General features: G+C 46.1%; 1 protein-coding gene across 1 annotated transcript in view; it reads left to right on the forward strand.

Annotated features, from left to right (window-relative positions):
- CLVS1 (clavesin 1) overlaps positions 1-23,558 on the forward strand; it is a 133,644-nt gene that overhangs the window by 62,428 nt on the left and 47,658 nt on the right. The window contains exon 3 of the mRNA XM_038766486.1: positions 13,345-13,966. Coding sequence (XP_038622414.1) covers positions 13,578-13,966 — 389 coding nt within the window. The 5' untranslated portion in view covers positions 13,345-13,577. The remainder of the gene's footprint in view (positions 1-13,344; positions 13,967-23,558) is intronic.

Genomic DNA, 23,558 nt, shown 5'->3' on the forward strand with positions numbered 1-23,558 from the left:
GATGTTTGTTCAAATAGCCAAAAGAGTAATGATATTCAGGAGCAGATGGTCAGGCTTTGTTCATCACTAGACAGCGATTGGCTTATATTGGGCAGGAAAGATGTTGGGTGCCTTCTCGGTCATCTGCTGATAACACCATTTTTCTGAAAGAGTAAAGGGTAATAGAATGCAGAATAGAGAAAGGCATTTTATGTAACTGTTCTGTCAGATGCTGGTTTCAATATGCTGCCATTTTCCTTGTCTGCTGAAAGTAAGTTGAACCGCCGTATGAGTCTCCAAATCCAAGTTCCCCAGCTCCTTTTGCTTTAGCCAGGATTACCAGTTGTAAGAGTGTTACGGCAAATGTTTCATTCACTCAAGAATTCCGTCAACTCCTCTCGATTCAGGAAATCTTTGAGGAAAAATATCATGGCGAGTCATGCAATCAAATGGAAACCATTAGTGATGGCAGTACTTAAAAGCAATTTCTGTGCCTGATATTTCAGCATTTTTCACTGTTTTTACTTTATGATGGATGGCTTTTTATATGAAAAAGACAGGGTTTTCTTGGCCATTTTAATTCATTTATCAGTTTTTCCAGATAATACCATATTTAAAATAAAAATCAGGCGCTTCAGTCACAGAGTGAGCAATTTTGGGTCACAGACAACCTGTAGGACCAAATTTAAATGAAATTGCAGAAAGGCCAACTAAAATTTGGACCAGTTGTTCAGCTCTTGGACCTTCCAAGGTGGGGCTTTTGCAGGCAAATAGATTTCTAGCCCATCTGGTTGCCACCAAAAAGAGGGTGTTTTCCTTCGTTGGGAGAGTTCTTTGGGGTGGTTATGATGAGCAAAGCATCCAGAATGGGAGGGACTGGGGAGGAGAAGCAGCTGCTTTGAGGGAATAATGATGTCCCCTTAAAGACTGGGTAGCATGTACAGAATTTCCAGTATACAGGATTCGCTTCTACCCCATCTGCGCTGCCACATCTGGGATGGAGGGGATCACCCAAGAAAAGGGAGTTTTGCCAGGAGAGGGTGTGGAGAGATGGGCAACGTGAGAGGGAATTTAAAACAAAACCGAAAAAATTTAATTAGGGAAAAATAATCCCCAAGTACCAGAGGATCTGGAAGGATGGGCAGGGTACTAGCAGTTGCATTCCCTGGGCAGAAATCTGCACCAGACTCAGTTATCTGCCTTCAGAGGATGATGATTCAACCCTGCCAGAGTGCTAAATCTGCAGGTACAGAGCAATCTATCTGCTTTATTCCAGATACTCAGGCCAGGAAGCCAGCCTCTCTGGTACTCAGTAGCATCTCTGAGACTGGGGAAATCACAAACCAGTGATGAGATGCTCAGGGATCAGTCTTGGAGGTCCCCCTTCCCCCCCTGCTGAAAAAGAAAGCGTCGATCTTATTCATATCTGTGAGATTCATCTGTTCGGCCTTCTTCATTTTTCTGGAAAAGAGCCAGTGTTTTCTGATCCGCATAGCAGAATGTGTTGGGTGAAATTGCGAAATGGAGCCACCTGCACCCAAGAACGATTCTTGCTTTGAGACCCACTCCCCTGCGGTGAGGGACACATCTGGAGGAGAGTGGACCTTCAGGGTCCTGCCAATGGAGTAGAGAAACCATGGTGGACTTCTATTAGTTGATGACTTTTGGTCCCTTTGTCCCTCACATTCGATTGGAAGCTTCTAGAGGACAGTGGCTGAGGGTGTTGCTTCATTTGCACTCCCCCAAGCACTTAGAACTGTGCTTAGCACTCAGCAGGCGCTTGATAAATGCCATTGATGATGTAACTCTTCGGCTCCATGAAGGCAGCAGAGACCCCTCCCCCCCTACTCTCTAGCTCTCTGGGGAAGTGGGAATCTCCCCGTTTGACACAGAGCCTGGGCAGAACTCCTTAGTCTCTCTCCACTTCGGGCAGGCAGTGGAAAGGCAGAGAAAACGCCTTCTCCCATTTGCTGTGACAAATGGAGACGGTATCCTTTTCCTAATGTGATTCAGCGCATTGTTCCATTTCTTGGATTTTCTGCATAGCCCACATGAACAGGGATCCACTTAATTCAGTGCAGTGGAATTCACTCTGTAGCAAAGATGCCCATAGGATGCCTTAGCGATTCTGTTATTGAGGCCTGTCAGTTAGTCAAGAGAAGCAGTGGTCCAGTGGAAAGGGCATGAGCCTGGGAGTCAGAGGACCTGGGTTCTAATCCTGACTCCTCCACTCGTCTGCTGTGTGACCTTGAGTAAGTCACTTAATGTGTCTATGCCTGTTACCTCATCTGTAAAATGGGGATTAAGGTTGTGACCCCTCCATGTGGGACATGGACTGTATCCAACCCGATTAGCTTGTGTCTACCCTCACACTTAGGAACATGCCTGGTACATAGGAAGCACTTAACAAATACCATTAAAAAAGTATTGAATGCTTTACTATATGCTTCAAGTACAATATAATAGAGTTGGTAGATACGATCCCTGCCCATAAGCAATTTGCAGTCTACCTTGGGTAAGTCACTTAACTTCTCTGTGCCTGTTTCCTCATCTGTAAAATGGAGATTAAATCCTACTCCTTCTACTTAGACTGTGAGCCCCATGTGGGACAGAGACTGTGTCCAACCTGAATATCTTGTATCTACCCCAGCTCTTAGGGCAATGCTTGGCACAAAGAAAGCACATAACAAATACCACTATAAGCAGAGTGTCAAGTAAGGCTACATAATCTTCCTTTGCTTATCACTTTCAGCAGCTGGTTGTTTCATCATCAATCATATTTATTGAGCGCTTACTGTGTGCAGAGCGCTGTACTAAGTGCTTGGGAAGTACAAATTGGCAACATATAGAGACAGTCCCTACCCAACAGTGGGCTCACAGTCTAAAAGGGGGAGACAGAGAACAAAACCAAACATACTAACAAAATAAAATAAATAGAATAGATATGTACAAGTAAAATAAATAAATAAATAAATAGAGTAATAAATATGTACAAACATGTATACATATATGCAGGTGCTGTGGGGAAGGGAAGGAGGTAAGAAGGGGGGATGGAGAGGGGGACGAGGGGGAGAGGAAGGAAGGGGCTCAGTCTGGGAAGGCCTCCTGGAGGAGGTGAGCTCTCAATAGGGCTTGTTTGACCCCGGGTATCTGCCTGTTGTTCTGGGTTGGGGAGGAGAGCTAATGTATTTTAGCCACAGATCCTCAATGGTCTATGCATCATCTGGGAAACAGTTCATCATCACAGGTCTTACTTTTTTGTTGTAAAGACATTATTATGACCATGTCCATTCTCCTAGCCCCATTCTCTTTCCACCAGGTATCCCCACACACTGCACATAACAAACTGCCTCTCAGCTTGAATATGCTCTGTTCCTCTGAGCCCCACCCACTGCAGTTCTTTCTAAAAAATCAATCCACTCATAAATCCAGGACCGTACCCATACTCTGCTCAGGCAAGGCTTTTTTTTAAATTTTTTTAATTTTTTTTTTAAATCAGAGACACATTTGTTGAGTGGGGAGCTCTTGGATATAGGTACCCTAGCATTGTCATTGTCTCCTGGGTGGTCTTCCCATTTGTATTTCCAGTTACAGTTAAGTCCGATTTGGCATTGCTTTGGGAAAGATGTACCAAGTGTTCTTGGCCTTTACTGGATCCATCTCTGGACTCGTTGGTGGTTCACCTGTGACAAGCCCAGTGGAAGCAGGTGATGACTTTGTTCTCGGTTGCTATATTATAGACTCCTTGAGGACAGGAATTGTGTCTACTAACTCTATTGTATGTTACACATCCAAGGGCTTTGTAAAGTGCTCTGCACACTGTAGGTGTTCGATAAATGCTACCAACTGACTGAATGATATTGGGCCTTTCCAATCTTGTACCCTTGTCCCTCAATCTCACACAGGCATCCCAAGAGGTCAGACAGGTGGCAGCAGGTTGGGGGGCACAGTGAAACACCCTCAACCTACCTCCCCCCCCACCACCCTCCAGCCCCTAAACGGGGCAGCAGCTAACAATCAGATATGCTTTAGGCCAATCTGAAGGACCCAGAAGCTAATATTCTGAATGCCAAAAACTCAGTCTTGTACAAAATGCAAAAAAAGCCCCATGAAATCAATCCCCAAAATGGCGAAATAAACTGATTTCCAACCTCCTTTGTTGATTTAAATGAAAACGAAGCTGGAAAAGTTTGTATAATTAAACATGTATCTGGGCTTGGAAGGTTTTGGGGAGACAAAAGCAAATATTGGTTTTGCCCTGTTATTATTCATTCATTCATTCAATCAATCATATTTTTGAGCACTTACCGTGTGCACAGCACTGTACTAAGCTCTTGGAAAGTACAATTCGATAACAGATAGAGATAATCCCTACCCAACAATGGGCTCACGGTCTAGATTATTATTATTATGGTAATTGTTAAGCACTTACTAGGTGCCAGGCACTGGTTTTTTTTTGATGGCATTTATTAAGTGCTTACTATGTGCAAAGCACTGTTCAAAGCTCTCGGGTAGATACAAGTTAATCAGGTTGGACACAGTCTGTGTCCCACATGGGGCTCACAGTCTTAATCTCCATTTTACAGATGAGGTAACTGAGGCCCAGAGAAGTTAAGTAACTTGCCCAAGGTCACACAGCAGACATGTGGTGGAGCCAGGATTAGGATCCAAGTCCTTCTGATTCCCAGGCCCATACTTTATCCACTAAGCCATGCTGCTTCTCTGATAGCTTGGCTAGTATCTACCCCAGAACTTAGCATAGTGCTAGGCAAATAGTGCTTACTAACCACCACAGTTATTACTATTATCATTATTGCATTAATGTAAAGTGCCCCTGAGGTTGTGAATACTTAAGTGATTATGGAGGGCCAAAGGGACAGTTGGGGAATATAAAGTGAAGCGATTAGAGGTGAGTTGTGGAGGGGCTTTTAGAAGAGATGTGATTTTAGGAGGTTTTGGAGATGGAGAGGTGTGTGGTCTGTAGGCTATGTTGGGGGAGGAGGTTCCTGGAAGTAAGAACAGCAGGAGCAAGAAGGTGGTGGTGGAAGAGAAGGGAAATGAGACACAGTGAGAGGGTTATCTTGAGAGGACTGAAGAGTCAAGCTGGTGTATGGTGGGGAAACAGAGTGGATGACTAAGAGGGAGAAACTGATGGAGCGGGTACCCCTCAGCTCCCTCACCTCTACTTGTGCTCCCAGTGGAGCAGCAGGGGCATTAGAGAAAGTGGCAGGAAATGGGTGGTAGTGGGGGATAGAAATGTTGGCTTGGCTTCCGAGGATCTCAAATCCGCCTCCTCCTTGCTTTCATACCCATAAAATTTTTTTCCAAGAAACAATCAATCAGTGGCATTTTTTGAGCCTTCACTGTGTACAGAGCACAGTAGTAAGCACTTGGGAGAGTACAATACCATGGAGTTAGAAGACACAATCCCTGACCACATGGGGCTTACCATCTAATGGTGATGCCCAGATAGACTCCAGCTCCTGAGGATTAGCCAGTTCTGTTGCAAGCACACCGTAAATGTGAACACCACTAACCGCCAGCCTCTATTAGATGACTCAAGTCAAAACATTCTAATTTAGCATTTATTATCACATGGCATTGAGCTTTCTGCCTGAGGTTCTGTCTTCAGAGAGTATGAAAGAAGCAGTGACTAGCTCTCATGCTTCATTTCTGTATTTTCAAGTTAGATCATGACTTGAACCATTTAAGATGGCAGGTTCTTAGAGAATCATCCAGCAGAGTGTCTGTCTGTCTGTCTGTCTGTCTGTCTGTCTGTCTTCCCCCCTCCCCCCACTTCCCCTTCCCTCTCTACGTCCCCCCTCCCCAACCTGTAAGTCCCAAGCTTGGATTCTCCAGCCCTGTCCCTGAGGGATAGTCAGAATTCAGCAGCCGTCCTTTTAGAAGTGATCACGCCAGCTGGTTGGACGTGGTTCAGACCAGTGGGAGGTTATGAGGTAAGAGATCAGAGGAGTCATAGAAATCAGTACTATTTATTGAGCACTTAGTGTGTGCACAGCACCGTACTGTTTGGGAGTACAATAGGGTGGGTAGACACAGTCTCTGCCCACTAGGAGCTCAGTCTTCAGGAGGAGACAGACATTAAGATAAATTACAGATATGGACATAAGTGCTGCTGGGCTGCTGATGTGGTAAATTTCAAGGACTTAAAGGGTACAGTCCCAATACTAGGGTGATGCTGAATGGAGGGCAAATGGGGGAAGTGTGTGCTTAGTCAGGGAAGGCCTCTTGGAGGAGAGGTGATATTAGTAGGGGTTTGAAGGTGGTGGAAGTGGTGGACTGCGGCATATGAAGGGAGGGTGTGGGCCAGGGGTCGGCGGCAGGGTAGACGAGATGGAGGTAGAGCAAGGAGGTTGGCATTAGAGGAGCAAAGTGTGAGGGCTGGTTTGGAGGAGGAAGTGATTGCAGAGGCTCCCTCTGAGTTCAAGACTGAGTTGGGCCACCCTAGCACAGATCCATTTCAACCACCAATGGCAGGAAAGTAGTATTCCACGTTCAGGAAACCCCCAATTTGAACGGAAGGCATTGGCTGTGAGTAGCTGCAGCTAGGGAATCATGACAATCTGGAGCTCCCAGGAAGTGCCAGACCCAGGGTGTAATTAGCACTGGGAACCTGCTGGGGCTGGAGCCCTGAGACCTTTGGGCAGAGCCCCTGATCCCCAAAGGGGACGGAGCAATCCCAGTCGGCCTCTCTGGTCATCATTGAAAGGACCCTTCTCAGCTTTGCACCTTCCCCCCACTCCTCGCTGATGGAGACCAATTCAGGATCTAAAGGAGTTTCTGCTCCTGTGACCCCTCCACCCCTTGAAATCAATCAATTTATTTATTTTTTGAACACTTACTATGTGCAGAGCACTATAGAAGCACTTGGGAGAGTACAATGCAAAAAAGTGTTGTACTGCTACCACATTTATCCAACCACTGGTCATTTTCTGCCTTGACTACTGCATCAGCCTCCGCAGACCTCCTTTGCCTTCTTTCTTTCCCCTCTAAGCCACTCCTCCAGAACCTCCAGTCACTGCTCATTCACTTTCATATCAAACAGAAACTCCATACTGTCAGCTTTAAGGCACTCAGTCAGGTCTCTCCCTCCTACCTAATGTCGCTGATCTCCTACTACAACCCAACCCTCACCCTCTGTTCCTTTAACATCAACTTACTCACTGTACCCCTATCTTGGCTATCCCACCACTCACCCCCTTGCCTACATTCTCCCTCGGGCCTAAAACTCTCACCTCCTCCCTATCTGACAGTTCACCACTCTCCCCACCTTCAAAACCCTCATAAAAATCATATCTCTCCAAGAGGCCTCCCAAGACTAAGCCCTTTATTTCCCTGCTGAGTCGACTGTAAACTTGGCTGTGTACCCCTTAAGCACTTTGATCGCACCCCACTATGCCTATTAATATATCAGCTTTATAGAAGCAATGTTATTTAGTGGATAGAGCATGGGCCTGGGAATCAGAAGGACCTGGGTTCTAATCCCAGCTCTGCCACATGTCTGCTGTGTGACCTTGGGCAGGGCACTGTACTTCCCTGAGCCTCAATTGCCTCTTTTTAAAATGGGGATTAAGAGTGTGAACCCCATGTGGGACAGGGACTGTGCCCTACCTGATTAACTGATATTTACCCCGGTTCTTAAAGCAGTGCTTGGCACAGAGTAAGCGATTAAGAAGTACCATAAATATTATTATTATACTCTGCCAGTTCCTGTACATGTAATTTTTTTCATGTCTGTTTCCCCCTCTAGACTGTAAGCTCCTTTGGGGCAGGGAGTATGTCTTCCAACTCAGTTGTACTGATTGGTCCAGTCTTCCACCCCATCTCTACGATATGTCCGTCCAGGTCCATCCCATTGGCCAGTGTTTTGCCATCCCTGGGATGGGCACATTCCATGCCTGGGACTCCCCAGCTTCACCTCTCCACCTCAAGAAAACTAAGCTAATGGACCAGACCCATAGCAGGGTTTGGGTTGCACACAGAGAGAGAGCATGCATAGCCATTGGGTGGGTGCCCTCTCCTCCCCCACCTCTAAAAAGAAAAAGGTTAGATTAAATTTAAACAATAGACCAACAGCAATCAGGGCAGTGGGGTTGACTGGAACCTGGGAATACAGGCGGAAGCACCATCTGCACAGATTTCCAAGGATGCCGAGATAATAGCAAAGGAGCAGGTGTGGGAGAATCAAAGCATTAAGCCGTTCTGAAGCAATGGGCTCGTCACTGCGTGGGTGGGTTTCAGTGAGTGTGATGTGGTGGCTCGCAGTGCAGCAGGGTCATTCTTTAGAAGAAGACTGGGGGAAAAACATCCCACTGCCTACTCTGTGACTCGTCCTTCTCTGAGAAGCAGCTGGCCTCGTGGAAAGAGCACAGGCCTGGGAATCTAGGGACCTGGGCTCTAGTCCTGGCTCCACCACTTGTCTGCTGGGTGATCTTGAGCAAGTCACTTTACTTATCCGGGCCTCAGTTTCCTCATCTGTATAATGGGAATTTAATATCCGTTCTCCCCTTTATTTGAACAGTGAACCCCATGTGAGACAGGGACTATGTTCAAACTGATTATCTTGTTTTTATCCCAGTGCTTAGTGCTGGGAAAATTAAGGGGGTAGGTGATTGAGTGCTTTAAAGCTGATAGTATGTAGTTTGGTTTGATATGGAGGTGAATGGGCAATCATTGGAGGTTCTTGAGGTGGAGAAATGTGCAGTCAAGTAATTGATTAGTTGTATTTATTGAGCTCTTGCTGTGCTGTGTGCAGAGCACTCTAAAGTGTTTGAGTACAGCCCGCACCCTCCGTTCCTCTGCTGCTAACCTCCTCACTGTACCTCGTTCTCGCCTGTCCTGCCGTCGACCCCCGGCCCACGTCCTCCCCCTGGCCTGGAATGCCCTCCCTCCGCACATCTGCCAAGCTAGCTCTCTTCCTCCCTTCAAAGCCCTACTGAGAGCTCACCTCCTCCAGGAGGCCTTCCCAGACTGAGCCCCCTTTTCCTCTCCTCCTCCCCACCCCCCCGCCCTACCTCCTTCCCCTACCCACAGCACCTGTATATATGTTTGTGCAGATTTATTACTCTATTTTACTTGTACATATTTACTATTCTATTCATTGTGTTAATAATGTGCATCTCCCTGTTCACATGTTTTGTCTTGTTGTCTGTCTCCCCCTTATAGACTGTGAGCCCACTGTTGGGTAGGGACCATCTCTATATGTTGCCAACTTGTACTTCCCAAGCGCTTAGTACAGTGCTCTGCACACAATAAGCGCTCAATAAATATGATTGAATTAATTAATTCACTGTCCACAATGACCTTACAATCTAGAGGGAGAGACAGATATTTAGATAAATTACAGGCTGAAGGAGGACTGAATAAAGGGTGCCAATCCAAGTGCAAGGATGACACAGAAGGGAGTGGGAGAAGAGGAAATAAGGGCGTAGTTGGGAAAGGCCTTGTGGAGAAAATGTGCTTTGAAGATGGGGAGTTATCATCTGTCAGATCTCAAGAGGGAGGGCATTCCAGGCCAGAGACAGGACGTGGGTGAGCAGTTGGCGGTAAGGTAGGAGGGGGCAAGGTGATTAAGTGCTTAAAAGCTGAGAGTATGTAGTTTGGTTTGATATGGAGGTGAATGGGCAATTACTGGAGGTTCTTGAGGTGGAGAAATGTGGACTGAACAGTTTTGTAGAAAAATGATCTGTGCAGCAGAGTGAAGTATGGACTGGAGTGGGAAGAGACAGGAGATAGGGAGGTCAGCAAGAAGACTGACAAAGTAATGAAGCAGGATAGGATAAGTGTTTGGATTAACTTGGTAGAAGTTTGGATGGAGAGGAAAGGGTGGATTTTAGTGATGTTCTGAAGGTTGCACCAACAGGATTTGGTGTGGGCTGGGAACGTGTCTACCAACTGTTACATTGTACTCTTCCAAGCCCTTAGTACAGTGCTCTACATAGAGTAAGTACTCAATAAATACAATTGAATGAGAGATATGAGTGGAGGTTAACACCAAGGTAACGGGCTTGTGAGGCAAGGAGGATGGCAATACTGTCTACAGTGGTTGGTAAGTCAGAGGGAGGACTGGGTTTGGGTGGGAAGATAAGGAGTTCTGTTTTGGACATGTTAAGTTTCAGGCATTGGCTGGACATCTAAATAAAGGTGTCCCAAAGGCAGGAGGAAATGCAAGACTGCAGAGGAGAGATATCAGGGCTGGAGATGTAGATTTGGGAATCATCCTCATAGAGATGCTGTTTGAAGCCATAGGAGCAAATGAGTTCAATGATGAGATGAGTGTAGATGGGGAATCAGAGGGGACCCAGAACTGAGCTTTTAGGGACTCCCATATTTAGGGGTAGGAAGGAGAGGGAAAGCCAATGGAAGATTCTGAGAAGAGGTGGACAGAGAGGTAGGAGAACCAGGAGAGGACAGTATCAGTGAAACCAAGGTTGGGTAATATTCCCAGGAGAAGGGGTTGGTCCACAGTATTGAAGGCAGCCGAGAGAGGTCGAGGAGGATTAGGGTGGAGTAGAGGCTATTGGATCGTGCAGTACTTGGCTTAAGCACATAACAAATACCACAATTATTATTTGTTACTATTCCCCAAGTTTCCCCTTAAGGGTGAAAGAGGCAGATAGGGACGCTTTTTTATTGATAAGGAAATTGGAGCCCAGAGAAATCAATTTGTCCAAAGGCATATGCGATGGATGAGTTAATGGCAGAGGCAGAATGAGAACCCCAGACCTCCTGACTCCTAGCTCAGTACTCTTTACACTTCAGCAGCATGGCTTAGTGGAAAGAGCCCGGGCTTGGGAGTCAGAGTTCATGGGTTCTAATCCTGGCTCTGCCGCTTATCAGCTGTGTGACTTTGGGCAAGTCACTTAACTTCTCTGTGCCTCAGTTACCTCATATGTAAAATGGGGATTAAGACTGTGAGCCCCACGTGGGACAACCTGATTACCTTGTATCATCATCATCACCTGTCCCTCCATGATGTCTCTCTTGTGTTCATGCCCAACAGAGCTGGGAACTCTCCTTCCCTGAATCAATCACTCAATAGTATTTATTGAGCACTTACTGTGTGCAAAGTACTGTACTAAACACTTGGGAGACTACAACACGATATAGTAGACACAATCCCTGCCTTCAAGGAGCTTACATTCTAGTGGAATCTGCCTGTAAAGGTTAAATTCCTTTAAGCAGATTTGCTTTGAGTTATTTAAAGCCAAAAAGCCCTGTTATTTTAATGCCTGCCAATAATCCAATCAGTCAATTAATGGTATTTATTGAGCATTTACCATGTGCAGAAGACTGTACTAAGTGCTTGAGGGAGTACAATACAGCAGAGTTCGTAGACACATTCTCTGCCCACAACAGGCTTACAGTCTAGAGGGACTGCCTTTCCCCCATTCCACCTCATACGTCTCCCTTCCTGCTGCTCCTTTCCTCCCCCAGGAACAACTTCTGGACCAAGACCAACTATGGGAAACTTCAAACTTCTCATTTCTGAAAACCAGAAATTATAAATTTCCCCAAATGGGCCAGGAACAAGAGTTCTGCCCTGTGCTACAGATGTTTTGCAGAAGATACCGTAATTAGGAAGCTTAACTATCTCTCCCAATTTATCCATGCTGAGAATTTCTTCTACCCTTTTAAGTGGCCAGGCTGCACAGGTGAATTGAAAACTACCTGGGCAGTGGGCATTTGTTTCTGAAATGGGAACGGTGCAGATACTATAGGAGTCTCGAATCATAAAGTAAAAGTAACAAGGGAACTGACTATTTAGTGCTGTGAAAAATGGGGATGCAACATTCTCCCTGGAAATAGAAGCTCCAAAAATTCAAGGAAGAACATATGTCAGTGAATTGAGTTGTATTGGTAATAAACTAGATTAGGTCTTTCTGCATCTTGCTGGCATTGAAGGGGAAGGAATCTTTTTCTCAAGGCACAGTGGTTATGACCTGATGGTACGTTGCCAGTTTCACCCTATTAACCTCTGAAAATTTTGAAAATTATTTACCACATATAGGAAAACTGTACAAATACAATCAGCAAAGAATTTAAAAACGTACTTGACAGGTTGGCAAACTCAATCCGTGCCATTGGCTTAGTGCCCTAAATCAGTATCTAACAGTAAAGACTTTCTGCTCACAGAATCCCTCCCTTAGAACCTTCAAAAGAAAAGCTCCTTGGGGAACATCGTGGATGGGTGTGTCTGAGTGTGGCTGGTGGCTGCATTGTTGTCTAAACTGATCATAGAAATGATGTGAGGCAGTAGATCAGGTTGCTGTTTTTGAAGGGCTGTTTTCCCAAGGAGGCTTTTGGTTTGAAACTGACCATTTTCATTAATGTCGGTATCATCGTTAATATCAGTATCATCATTAAAAGGCAGCAAGCTCAAGTGGTGAGAGTCTGGATCTGGGAGTTGGGAGATCTAATTCCAGTTCTGGCAGGCTGCTGTAACCTCAGCAAATTATTCATCTCTCTGGTCCTTAGTTTCCACATCTGTAAAAAGGGATTATATCTTCTTTTCCCTGCCTACCGAGGTGGGGAGGAGTGAGGATGGAATGAAATCATGGTAATGAAAGCATTTGGGGAAAAATAAAAATGCTCTGTATATCCAAAATCATTTTGTCATCAAAGTATTGTGTGATTCTGTGCAAAGCAGCGGGTGCCATATATAGAGATTTTAAACAGCTATGATCCCTGCCTTCAAGGAATTTACAATCTGAAGCAGATAATTTTGTTGCAAGTAGGCATGAAGAACTTATGAACAGCAGGATAAATGAGCTTGTTGTGGGCAAGAAATGTGCGTTATATTGTACACTCCCAAGTGCTTAGTACAGTGCTTTGCACAAAGTAAGCACTCAATATGATTGATTGAATGAATGAGTAAATAAATCTAAGGGAAGTGTGTGTTAACATCGGATTCAAGCAAGGGAGTACGTGTCTTCCGTGGGTGATAACTTGAGGAGCCGTCTTGGGGGTTTGGGACCTTTTCTCCCCCTGACTTCCTTAATAAGGAAACAGTTCAGCATCAAGCCAGGTTTATATTTCCATCCCCAGGCGTGCAATAGAATGATAAATTGATAAATGATAATAATGAATTCATCAAGATATCTTTCAGATACCTCATGGTATGCATTTGAGATGTCAAATTCAAAATTATGTTAAATGCCCCTGTTTAAAGACATTTTTAGCATTTATTCTTTGAATACTTAATTAGGTGCATAGTATTATGTGCTGGAGATGTTGCAGATGAACTCAGAAATTTATTCAGGTAGATTCCTGGGGTCTCCTCACTCTCATTCTCTACCTCTCTTTCTCTCTCTTTCTCCCCGTCCTGCTTTCTTTCTCTCATAGGGTGTTGGCCTCGAAGCTCTTGTCTTTTGGATGGGTGTTACCACCTATGGCCTGAATGTCCTACCACTTTCCTGGGGTCAGGGTAACAGCCTCCATTCATCTTTCTCGACAGCAGCACGACAGCAGAAAAGTCTGTTTATGGGTCCCAATTCCAGAAGGCCTTCAGGTGACTGGGATCAGGCCCTGTCTTAAAAGATCAGACACTGAGGATTTGGAACAGAGCTTTGGCAAACATGACCCACCTTCAAGCGGGACTCAGCCCCGAAACTATAGAGAAAGCCCGTCTGGAACTGAATGAAAACCCAGATGTTTTGCACCAGGATATTCAGCAAGTCAGGGACATGATCATCACGAGACCCGACATCGGGTTTTTACGCACAGATGATGCCTTCATCCTGAGATTTCTGCGTGCCAGAAAGTTTCACCAAACGGATGCCTTCAGACTGCTGGCTCAGTACTTCCAGTACCGCCAGTTAAACCTGGACATGTTCAAAAACTTCAAGGCCGACGATCCCGGGATCAAGCGGGCCCTGATCGACGGCTTTCCCGGCGTGCTGGAGAACCGCGATCACTATGGTCGGAAGATTCTTCTGCTCTTTGCTGCCAGCTGGGATCAGAGTAGGTAAATGTAGAGGGTCTTTTTTATATACTCGCATACATCCACTCTCCGCGGTTGTTAACTGCTTGTTGATGAGCAGGGTGCAGATATGTTCCCTCAGGTTGCCTGGAAGCTCTGTGGGTCTGGTCCCGTCCTGCTCTGCCAAAGAACTCAGGATGCAGCCCACCTCCCCTGTCCACCCGGTGTACCCCTCCACCGGGATTCTGACCAGCCCCTCTGTGGTTTGAGGGGAGGTAGAGACTAAGGGAGAAGCATCCCATGGTGGGAGCGGGAAGGTCTCGGCATTTCTTACCTCTCATTTTCAAACTTCCAGTTAACTGCCCCATTACTCTCGGGCCATGCTGAGTGACTCCAATATCCCAGCTTGGTTTTCATCATCCGGGCTCAACCATTTAGGCAATTCAAGCTCATGGAGATTGGTTTGGTGGCCAGCATTTGATATTTTCCATCCTAGATAGCCTGTAATTATGAAGACAGAAATTACCAAATTTTACTTGCATAATTGCCTCATCTCCCCCTGCTTAATTTCCCCACCCTGATTTTTGAGGAGGAAAGAAAGGATCATTTTTTTGTGCTACATAATTGTAAGCGGTGATAGCAGTGTATGCTGCGGGTAAGGAGATGGGGTCAGAAAGCAATAACGCTACAGAGAAAGGCTCTCAAGGGAGATTAGGGAATTTCTTGTTTGAAATGGGTGCCATGCTCTGGGGTAGGAAGAGGGGAAGGTAGGCGGGAGGGAGAGGCTGTTATTTCATTGAGTGCCTATTGCATGCCACACTTGAGAGAGTGCAGTGGAAGTAAGAGATGCAGTCTCAAGTGCTCTAAATTTCCTCTTCCTTTCCCCTCTTCTCCTTCTTTTTTTTTCTTCTTTTCTTTTCTCCTGCTCCCCTTATTGCTAGACATAATTCTTGAAAGACCCCGGTAAAAGCACCAGCCCAGCTTTTGTGTTGCAAAAATATATGCAAGAAGTGGGGATGATTATGTAAGCAGATAGGGTGTACAAAACTTTCCCAGGAGTCTGACTTGTATTTTATGGCTTTGTCGACTTAGAGACGTACTAGAACATTCGATCCAGGGGATTTAAATTGAGATATAGGAGGTTTGATTGAACAGCATTTTCACTCCTCCCCATGTAAACGGCATAGTAACATTTGCATTTATAGGGCTTCCTCTACCTTTATCGAGTTTTGGTTAAATTCAGGATTAGCAGCAGGAGCTGCAGCATTTATCGAGCGCTTATTTTGTGTGAGCCAAATGCTAGAAAATCAAGACCATAAATAGAAGTGCTCAAGTGCTTTGTACAATGCTCTGCACAAAGTGCATGATAAATGCCTTTTATTGATTAATTGAAAGACATTATCCCTCATCTCGAGAAGCTTGCTGAAACGTAGCCTCTTCAATGCACCTGCCATCATCCTAGCAATCTGATGAGTTTCCACTATTGTTCCTTGGCATTTTGTAAGAAATTCAGCTGTGGTCCTATAGGTTGATTCTGTTTCAGATGTGAATCTATTTGAGAGTTGAATTGCAATTTCTTGTTAATTTTCAAAATTCTCTGTGATTGTCTGTGAGAACCATGGAACACAGAGCTTCCAAAGCTGAGAAGTCTCCACCAATGAGATGGGAATGTGATTTTTTTTTAAAATAGTATTTGTTAATCTCTTACTATGTGCCAGGCACTTTACTGTGCTGGGGTAGCTACAAGCTTATCAGGTTGGACACGGTCCCTGTCCTACATGGGGCTCACAGTCTTAATCCCCATTTTACATATGAGGTAACTGAGGCACAGAGAAGTGTAGTGACTTGCGCAAAGTCGCGGAGCAGACAAGTGGCAGAACTGGAATTAGAACTCAAGTCCTTCTGACTCCCAAGCCCGTGTTCTGTCCACTGGGCCACACTGCTTTTCATCAGTAGCATTTATTAAGCACCTACCACGTGCAAAGCCTTGAACTAAGCCTTTGGAAAAAATGCTCAGATGAACCCTGTATGGCTGTATGGGATTTGCATTCTAAGAACAAGCACCCTGTAAACTCATTCTCTAGATTGTAAGCTCCATTTGGGCAGGGAACGTGTCTGTTGTACTCTCCCAAGCACGTAGTACAGTGCTGTGCACACAGTAAGTGCTCAATAAATGTGACTGATGGATTGATTGATAGATGACACAAGCGTAAGAAATGATGAACAGGAAACCATGGGGCAGCAGCCCTGTTTGCCCAAGTTCGGTCTCATCCAAAGCAGCCCAGGGTGGGTTGGGAGTGCGAGCCCAGGCTGGCATGATTGTGGGGAAGCAGGAATTCGTAACAGACTTGGCTCACTGGGCTTCTTTCGGCGGCCCAGTGGGATGGGAGACCGAGGGACTCACAGCCACAGCTCGAGAGCCATCGGACTGACAAGGTAGTGAGCTCAGCCCTAGTGGAAAGAGCATAGGCCTTGATCTGCTTTGGGCCCAGGATCCATTGGGTGACTCTCTTCTTTCCATCTGTATCTCAGTCTGGTGGAGGACGGCGGGGTAGCCAGTGGGGGAGGGAGGACTGAGAGCCTCCGTCGATGTATCATGTGCCTCCAGGAGCCAAAGGTAAGAGAGCGAGGCTCATTTGGCGTTTTATCAGGAGAAGTGTCTTCAACGGTGAAGGAAAGGGAGAGACTCTCACATCAGGCACCAGAAAGTAGTAGGAACCCACAGAACGGACTGATGGAGGTGGAGTGGTGGCCTCTGGGATAGACCGTGCGGACTCAGTCTCTCATCCAGAGAATCAGCTCTCCGAAAGTAGGGAGGACTAGATTGCCATGTTCCAATCATTCACCTTTCCCTAAGGGACAAATGTCAGCCTAAAGGTCCGCTTTCTCTAGCTAACAAACAGAAATAGTGTAAAGCGAGAAGTTAAGATTCTATGGTGGGAACTCTGTATTATCTAATCTCACTGCTTGGATAACGTTACCTTCTTGGCGTGAACCCTGGATGTGCCATCTAATAATGGTAATAATAATAATGATGGTATTTGTTAAGCACTTACTAAGTGCCAAGCACTGTTCTAAGTGCTGAGGCAAGGTAGTCAGTTTGTCCCACATGGGGCTCACAGTCTTAATCCTCATTTTAACAGAAGAGCTAACTGAGGCACTGAGAAGTTGTGACTTGCCTAAAGTTACATAGCTGATAAGTGGCAGAACCAGGATTAGAACTCACAACCTCTGACTCCCAAGCCCTGGCCCTTTCCATTAAGCCATGCTTCTCTAATTTGCTATGGTGTTAAGTCTTATTATGTGTCAAGTATCATTTAAGCACTGGAGTAGATACAAAGTAAGCAGGACGCACACAGGACTCACGATCTAAGTAGGAATGAGAACAGGTATTAAATCCTCATTTTACAGGTGAGGAAACTGAGGCCCAGTGAAGTGACTTGTCCAAGGTCACACAGCAGCATGTGAGTGGTGGGGCCAGGATTAGAACTCAGGTCCTCTGACTCCCAGGCCTGCACTTCTTCCACTAGGGCTGATTATGTTGCATCCCTCTAGCAGTCAGCACAGTGTGTAGTAAACACTACAGCTGTCTACCCGACAGTCATAGAAAGGAAAAGAGAGAGAGAGCTTAAGCCCGGATGATGAAATAACAGCTTGGAAATTCAAGAATGTTGTGACTGTTAGTTGAATGAAGGGAATTTAGCACCATATGGACTCCACCTTTATGCAACCTGCCCATCTGGTGCCTATCCGAGAGAGGAGTCAGGGTGCTCAGATATTGCACTCTGGTAGCTTGCAGGAAAAATGACAGGTGTGATATTTCAATTTGAACTGGCTGAGTTAATGAGAACAAAGTGGAAAGACCGACATTTTATTAGAATATCTGAGCTTCTCAAAGGCAAGGTGCTGTATCCTTGCAAATTGGCATCTTCGTCGTTGGCGTGAACACTTGGCATATCCATTTTGTAAAATGGAAAACAATTCCAAATTGGGTGTGTTTCTAGCCTTCCGGAGGGTGACGGCTTTAGGGGAAGCTTTCAGATGACTTTACTCACACACACTTCATTTTCATTGAGTGCTTTTTACCAGCCCCCGGACCCCCTAGTGGATTGACCTCTTCACCCACCGCTGACCTGCAGCTGTCTCTGATTTGACCACCGCTAAGCAGCAATTCGATTGAGTGTTAATTTAATCAAAGGGAAAGGGAAGTTGCCAAGGCTGCTGGGTCCTGTTAAAACTGCAGGGGACATCTTGGACTGGAAAGCAACTTGCTTCCTCTGGTTTGCCCCTGACTCCTGCCCAGAGTACATCAGGGTCTGTAGGTGATGACGTGATCTTCCCCCTCAGGTTTGTAGCTGCAGGCAAAGTCTACATTGCCCTAAAGTTGACCCCTGGCTGCATCCAGGCTACATTTCTGACCCTGAGCTTTAAAACCTAGAAAGACCAGGCTACCTAAAGAACAGTCTACCTGGTGGCTTCTCCCCTCGATATTTTGTCAAGGGATTAGATCCGGACCAGCCTGCTCTGGGGGATGGCTGCTCTTTAAGCATGAGGCAGTGGCCCAAACCCAACCCTTGAGGGGGTCTGTCCCTTCCTCAGGAATTCCCCGTGCTTGGCACATAGTAAGCACTTAAAGGGTACCATGATTAGCACTCCCGCTGGCCCAGGTGACTTTGTGTCCAAATCGGGACTGTTTCATTAACTAGTGCGTTTTGGGGTTTTATTGTGGTATTATTTAAAGTGCTTTCTCTGTGCCAGGCACTGTAATAAGCACTGAGGTGTACCCCAGCATACAAGCTAATCAGGTTGGACACAGTCCACATCCCACGTGGGGCTCACAGTCTTAGTCTCCATTTTATAGATGAGGTAACTGTTGCCCAGAAAAGTCAAGTGACTTGCCCAGGTCACACAGCAGACGAGTGGCAGAGCCCGGATTAGAAACCAGGTCCTTCTGTCTCCCAGGCCCATACTGTATCCACTAGGCCACACTGGTTTAATAAGTATCAGTCCCAGGGTACATTCTGTTCAGTATCTTCTCTGATGATCTGGAGGAAGTCGTCAAGTGTTTGCTTGACAAGGCACTGGTGATGCTAAATGGAGTGAGGTCGCTAAACCTTTGGAAAGCTGGAAAGGAACTGGAAGTGACTTGGACTAATTGGAAAGATGGACTTTAAAGGGTAGGCAGCAAATCAGTTGGGACAAGAGCACAGTAGCTCTCTTAAAGAGAAACAAGTAACGTACCAGCAGACTTGGTGGGACTGTCAAGGCACAAGTCCAGAGAGAACTGATGTGGGGTCATGGTTGCCCAGGATTTGAATATGCATTGACAAGGAAGTGTAGGGCCATTGTTAAAGAGCACCAACGTGGCACTTGAGTACTTCAAACAGACAGTGACTTGAAGGAGTCAGGAACTAATTCTCTCCCACTCTGTGACAGTCAGATGCTTATTAGACTATCATGTCCAGTTTCTGTTGTAATGCTTTGAAAACGTGGGGAGGGCCCGTGGAAGAGCAACGGAAAGAATTAAACTCAGCTGTAAGCTCCTTGTGGGCAGAGACCATGTCTGCATCTCTGTTGTACTCTCCCAAGTGCTTAGTACAGTGCTCTGCATGAAGTTAATGCTTAATAATACCATTAATTGATTTTTTAAAAGTGGAGAAGGCCCATGGGTGAGCAACAGAAATAATTCAATTGGATGGTGAGCTCTTTATGGGCAGGGACCTTGTCTACCAACTCTATTGTTCTCTCCCAAGCACTTAGTACAGTGTTCTGCACACAGCAAGCACTCAGTAAATACCACTGATTGATTTTAAAAGTAGAAATGGCCTGTGGAAGAGCAACAGAAATAATTACTCTACTCTAAACTCCTTGTGGGCAGAGAATGTGTTTACCAACTCTATTGTACTCTCCCAAGTGCTTAGTACAGTACTCTGCACTCAGTAAGTGCTCAATACCACTGATTGATTTCAAAAAGGAAGAGCATCAGACATCATTTAAGGGATGGAAAATAGATCCCATGAGGACCTGGGGTTGTTAGCTTGGACAGGCCAAGTGATTGACTTGAAAAGCAGCTTCAGTTAGATGGAGGAGGAGCTTGACGGGGAGGGTGCTGTCCGTGGAAGACTGAACAATATGAAATGGGCTGAGATTCAAGCAGGAGAGATTTGGGGTAGACACAAGGTAGAACTTCCTGACTCTCAGGGTGATTCAACAAGGGAATGGGTTGCTAAGGGAGCCTCCAAATTTGGTTCCACCTCCCCTGACCTCAGCTGCTGCTGCTCATCCACTGTCCACGGCCCCTCTAACTGAAGCCCAGACTTTAGAATTTCCCAGTGGTAACTGCCCCCTCAATGCACCTTAATCCACTGAAGCAGCTTGGCATAGCGGGTAGAGCACGGGCCTAGGAATCAGCAGGACCTGAGTCCTAATCCTGGCTGCTCTGCCACTTGCCTGCTGTGCAACCTTGGGCAAGTCACTTCACATCTCGGTGCCTCAGTTCCCTCATCTGTACAATGGGGATTAAGATTATTAGCCCCATGTGGGACAGGGGCTGGGTCCAACCTGATGACCTTCTATCTCTACAGTGCAAGCTTGTTGTGGGCAATGATTACAGTCTGTTTACTGTCGTACTCTCCCAAACACTTAGTATAGTACTTTGCACACAGTAACCTTTCAATGAATACAATTGAATGAATGAATATTCCCCCCAGTGCTTAGGGCAGTGCCTGGCACATAGTAAGTGCATAACAAATACCATAAACAGCAACAGCACCCGAGAAAGCCAAGAATTGGGCCTGTCTTGGAGAGTTTGGTGGCTTTGGCCTGTTCTCCTCCGAGCTTCTTGACTTTGAGATGGCTTTAGCTCAGAAACTGTCACCTGGTATCTACAGGTATTGCTGGAAGGCCAGGGAGCTAGCCCTCCTGGTTTTACCACATATTTTCAGAGCAGATTTTACTCGTAAATTCACACTTACAAACCTAAGAGAGTGCACTGTCAAGCTCTTGCCATTCGGTAGGAAAGTATTTGAAAGCAGGTATGGACCCCACCTGGCCTCTGAATGCCACATGCCCAGGAGCTGTAACATGTCATATACAACTTACCAGAAGGTGCCAAAATCCAAGGACAGAAGTCTAACCCTACAAGGTAGAGGGCATATAAAAGGTGATTGGGGCCATATCAGTCCAGGGCTGGCCTGTCTGGCATTTTTTAAAAGTAGCATTTATTAAGTGTGTACTACATGCTAAGTGCAGGGGTAGATACAAGATAATCAATTTAGACACAGTCCCTGTACCACATAGTGCTTAGAGTCTATGTGGGAGGGAATACATTTAATCCTCATTTTCCAGATGAGGAAACTGAGGCCCAGAAAAGTGAAGTGACCTGCCCAAGACCACACAGCTGGCAGATGGCAGAAGCAGGATTAGAACCCAGATCCTCTGAATCCCAGGCCCACGGCCTCTCCACTGGATCATGCTGTTTATAAAACTGGAGGAATGGGCCACCGGATCCCATCATGAAGAAACCTTTCCAATCGATCAATCAATCTAAGGTTTTAATTGAGCACTTTATTGAGCACTGTACTCAGCACTTAGGAGAGTACAATATACAGTTGCGTTGCTAGACACAATCTCCACCCCCAAGGAGCTTACAGTCTAGTCGATCCGGATGAGCATCTTTTTAAGCAGCATCCCATGATGCTCTGAGGAGGCTGACCACTACGTACGACTTAATTTGTGAGTGGCAGACTGAAGCAAAGAGGGGTTGGGATTCAACCCTGTCTAGCTATTCACTGTCACATTTGGAAGATCATTTCTCTTGCCTGATGATATACACGGCTCTAACCAGCTGCTGGGAGTGATTAAAGGCACTGCTTTTCTGCAGCCATAAATCAGGCCCTCGAGCCATTTATTTTGAGCGCACTCTAAAGCAGTACAAGTTATTGCCGTAATACCACAAGCGGGTAACATCAGAACGGAAAATAAAGTGAAAGTAAATTTTCTTGTGAAGGGTTTAAAGCACCATGCTACTTCTGTCTGGTACTTTGTCCCACTGCTGCTTACATTTCTAACTTTCTGTCACTGGCTCTGAAAACTCTGTGGTCATTTAATTCTATCTAATGCCATCCTCTCCCTTCCAGGCCCCCAGGTCCTTGCTTCTGTATAGTAAGAATGACAGTATGTGTTAAGCACTTTATTTACTGTGTACCAAGCACTGTGCTAAGTGCTGGTGTAGGCATAGCACAATGTGAGTGGACACGGTCCCTGTCCCACAAGGAGCTCACACCCTAAGAAGTAGGGAGGGCAGCTGTCTTATCCCCATTTTGCAGATGAGGGGAACAGAAGCCCATAGAGGTTAAGTGACCCGCATAAGGTTACATAGTGGACGGGTGGCCGAGCCGAGATTAGAACTTGTGTCTCCTGACTCCCAGTGCCACGTTCTTTCCACAAGGTCATGCCAAGATGTGTACCCGGTGAGTCTCCAGACTGGAAGTCAAATTGGGACAGACTGCCTTTCTGAGAGTAGTTCAGCCTTGATTCACGATGCTTGCCAAAAACTATATTCTGGTCAGGCCGTTTCCTGCAGCGATCCAGATCGCTTCCCATTGTTCCAGTTCCCGGCCCTTCCCCCAGTGCCCCATTTTTAGACCCGAGCCAGCATCCACAGCCTTGTTCTGGAAATTCCACCTGGTGACCCCTCTAGCCCGCCCATCTGCCTGTCTGTTAGAAAAGCGGCAGGAGGGAAGGGAGACCATTTCCTTAAGAGGGGTGGCCTTTTTTACGGTATTTTTGAAGCAGAATGTGCTATGCCCTGTTCTAAGTGCTAGGGTAGATAAAAACTAATCAGGTTGGACACAGTCCTTGTCCCACCGTAGGGGTCCTCACAGTCTTAATCCTCATTTTACAGATGAGGTAACAAGCTTACGTAGCAGACAGATGGCAGAGCAGGAATTAGATCCCAGGTCCTTCTGACTCCCAGGCCTGGGCTTTAGCCACTAGGCCACAGTGCATCCCTGCCTTGAGGGCAGGTATCATGTCTACTACATGATATTTTCCCAAAATGCTTTGTTCAGTTCTCTGCAGAGAATAAACGCTCAGGAAATGCTCTTGATTGATTGGCAGGAGATTCCTCCCCTCCCCCCGATATCACTTAGGTCGAGGCCTTCACCTCAGGCTTAATCCTGTGGGATTTAAGATGTGGAAAGCAGCCTGTTGGGAATGGCTCTCCCAGCCGCAAGCGCAGGAATATGTCATTTTGTTCCGAGTACGAGACCACAAGAAGCTGTTGGAAACCCATCTTTGCTCATCATGGCATCAAGGCAATGAGCACTGTGGTCCAAGTCTTACTGATGTAAACTGTCCAGCTCATCACTGAGAAGGAAATGGAATCATCCACCTCTTTCTCTACATTCCCAGAGGCCCCCGAGGTCAAAGTACACTGCCCTCCCTCACTTGCAGAAAGCACACAGTGTGGCCTAGTGGAAAGAGCCCGGGCCTGGGTGTCAGAGGACCTGGGTTCTAATCTCAACTCTGCCATTTCCCTGCTGTGTGAACTTGGGTAAGTGACTTCACTTCCCTGGTGTCAGTTCCTTCATCTATAAAAGGAGGACTAAATACTTGTTCTCCCTCCTACTTAGAC

The sequence above is a fragment of the Tachyglossus aculeatus genome, chromosome 25 (assembly GCF_015852505.1).
Source record: "Tachyglossus aculeatus isolate mTacAcu1 chromosome 25, mTacAcu1.pri, whole genome shotgun sequence".
NCBI classification, from domain to species: Eukaryota; Metazoa; Chordata; class Mammalia; order Monotremata; family Tachyglossidae; genus Tachyglossus; species Tachyglossus aculeatus.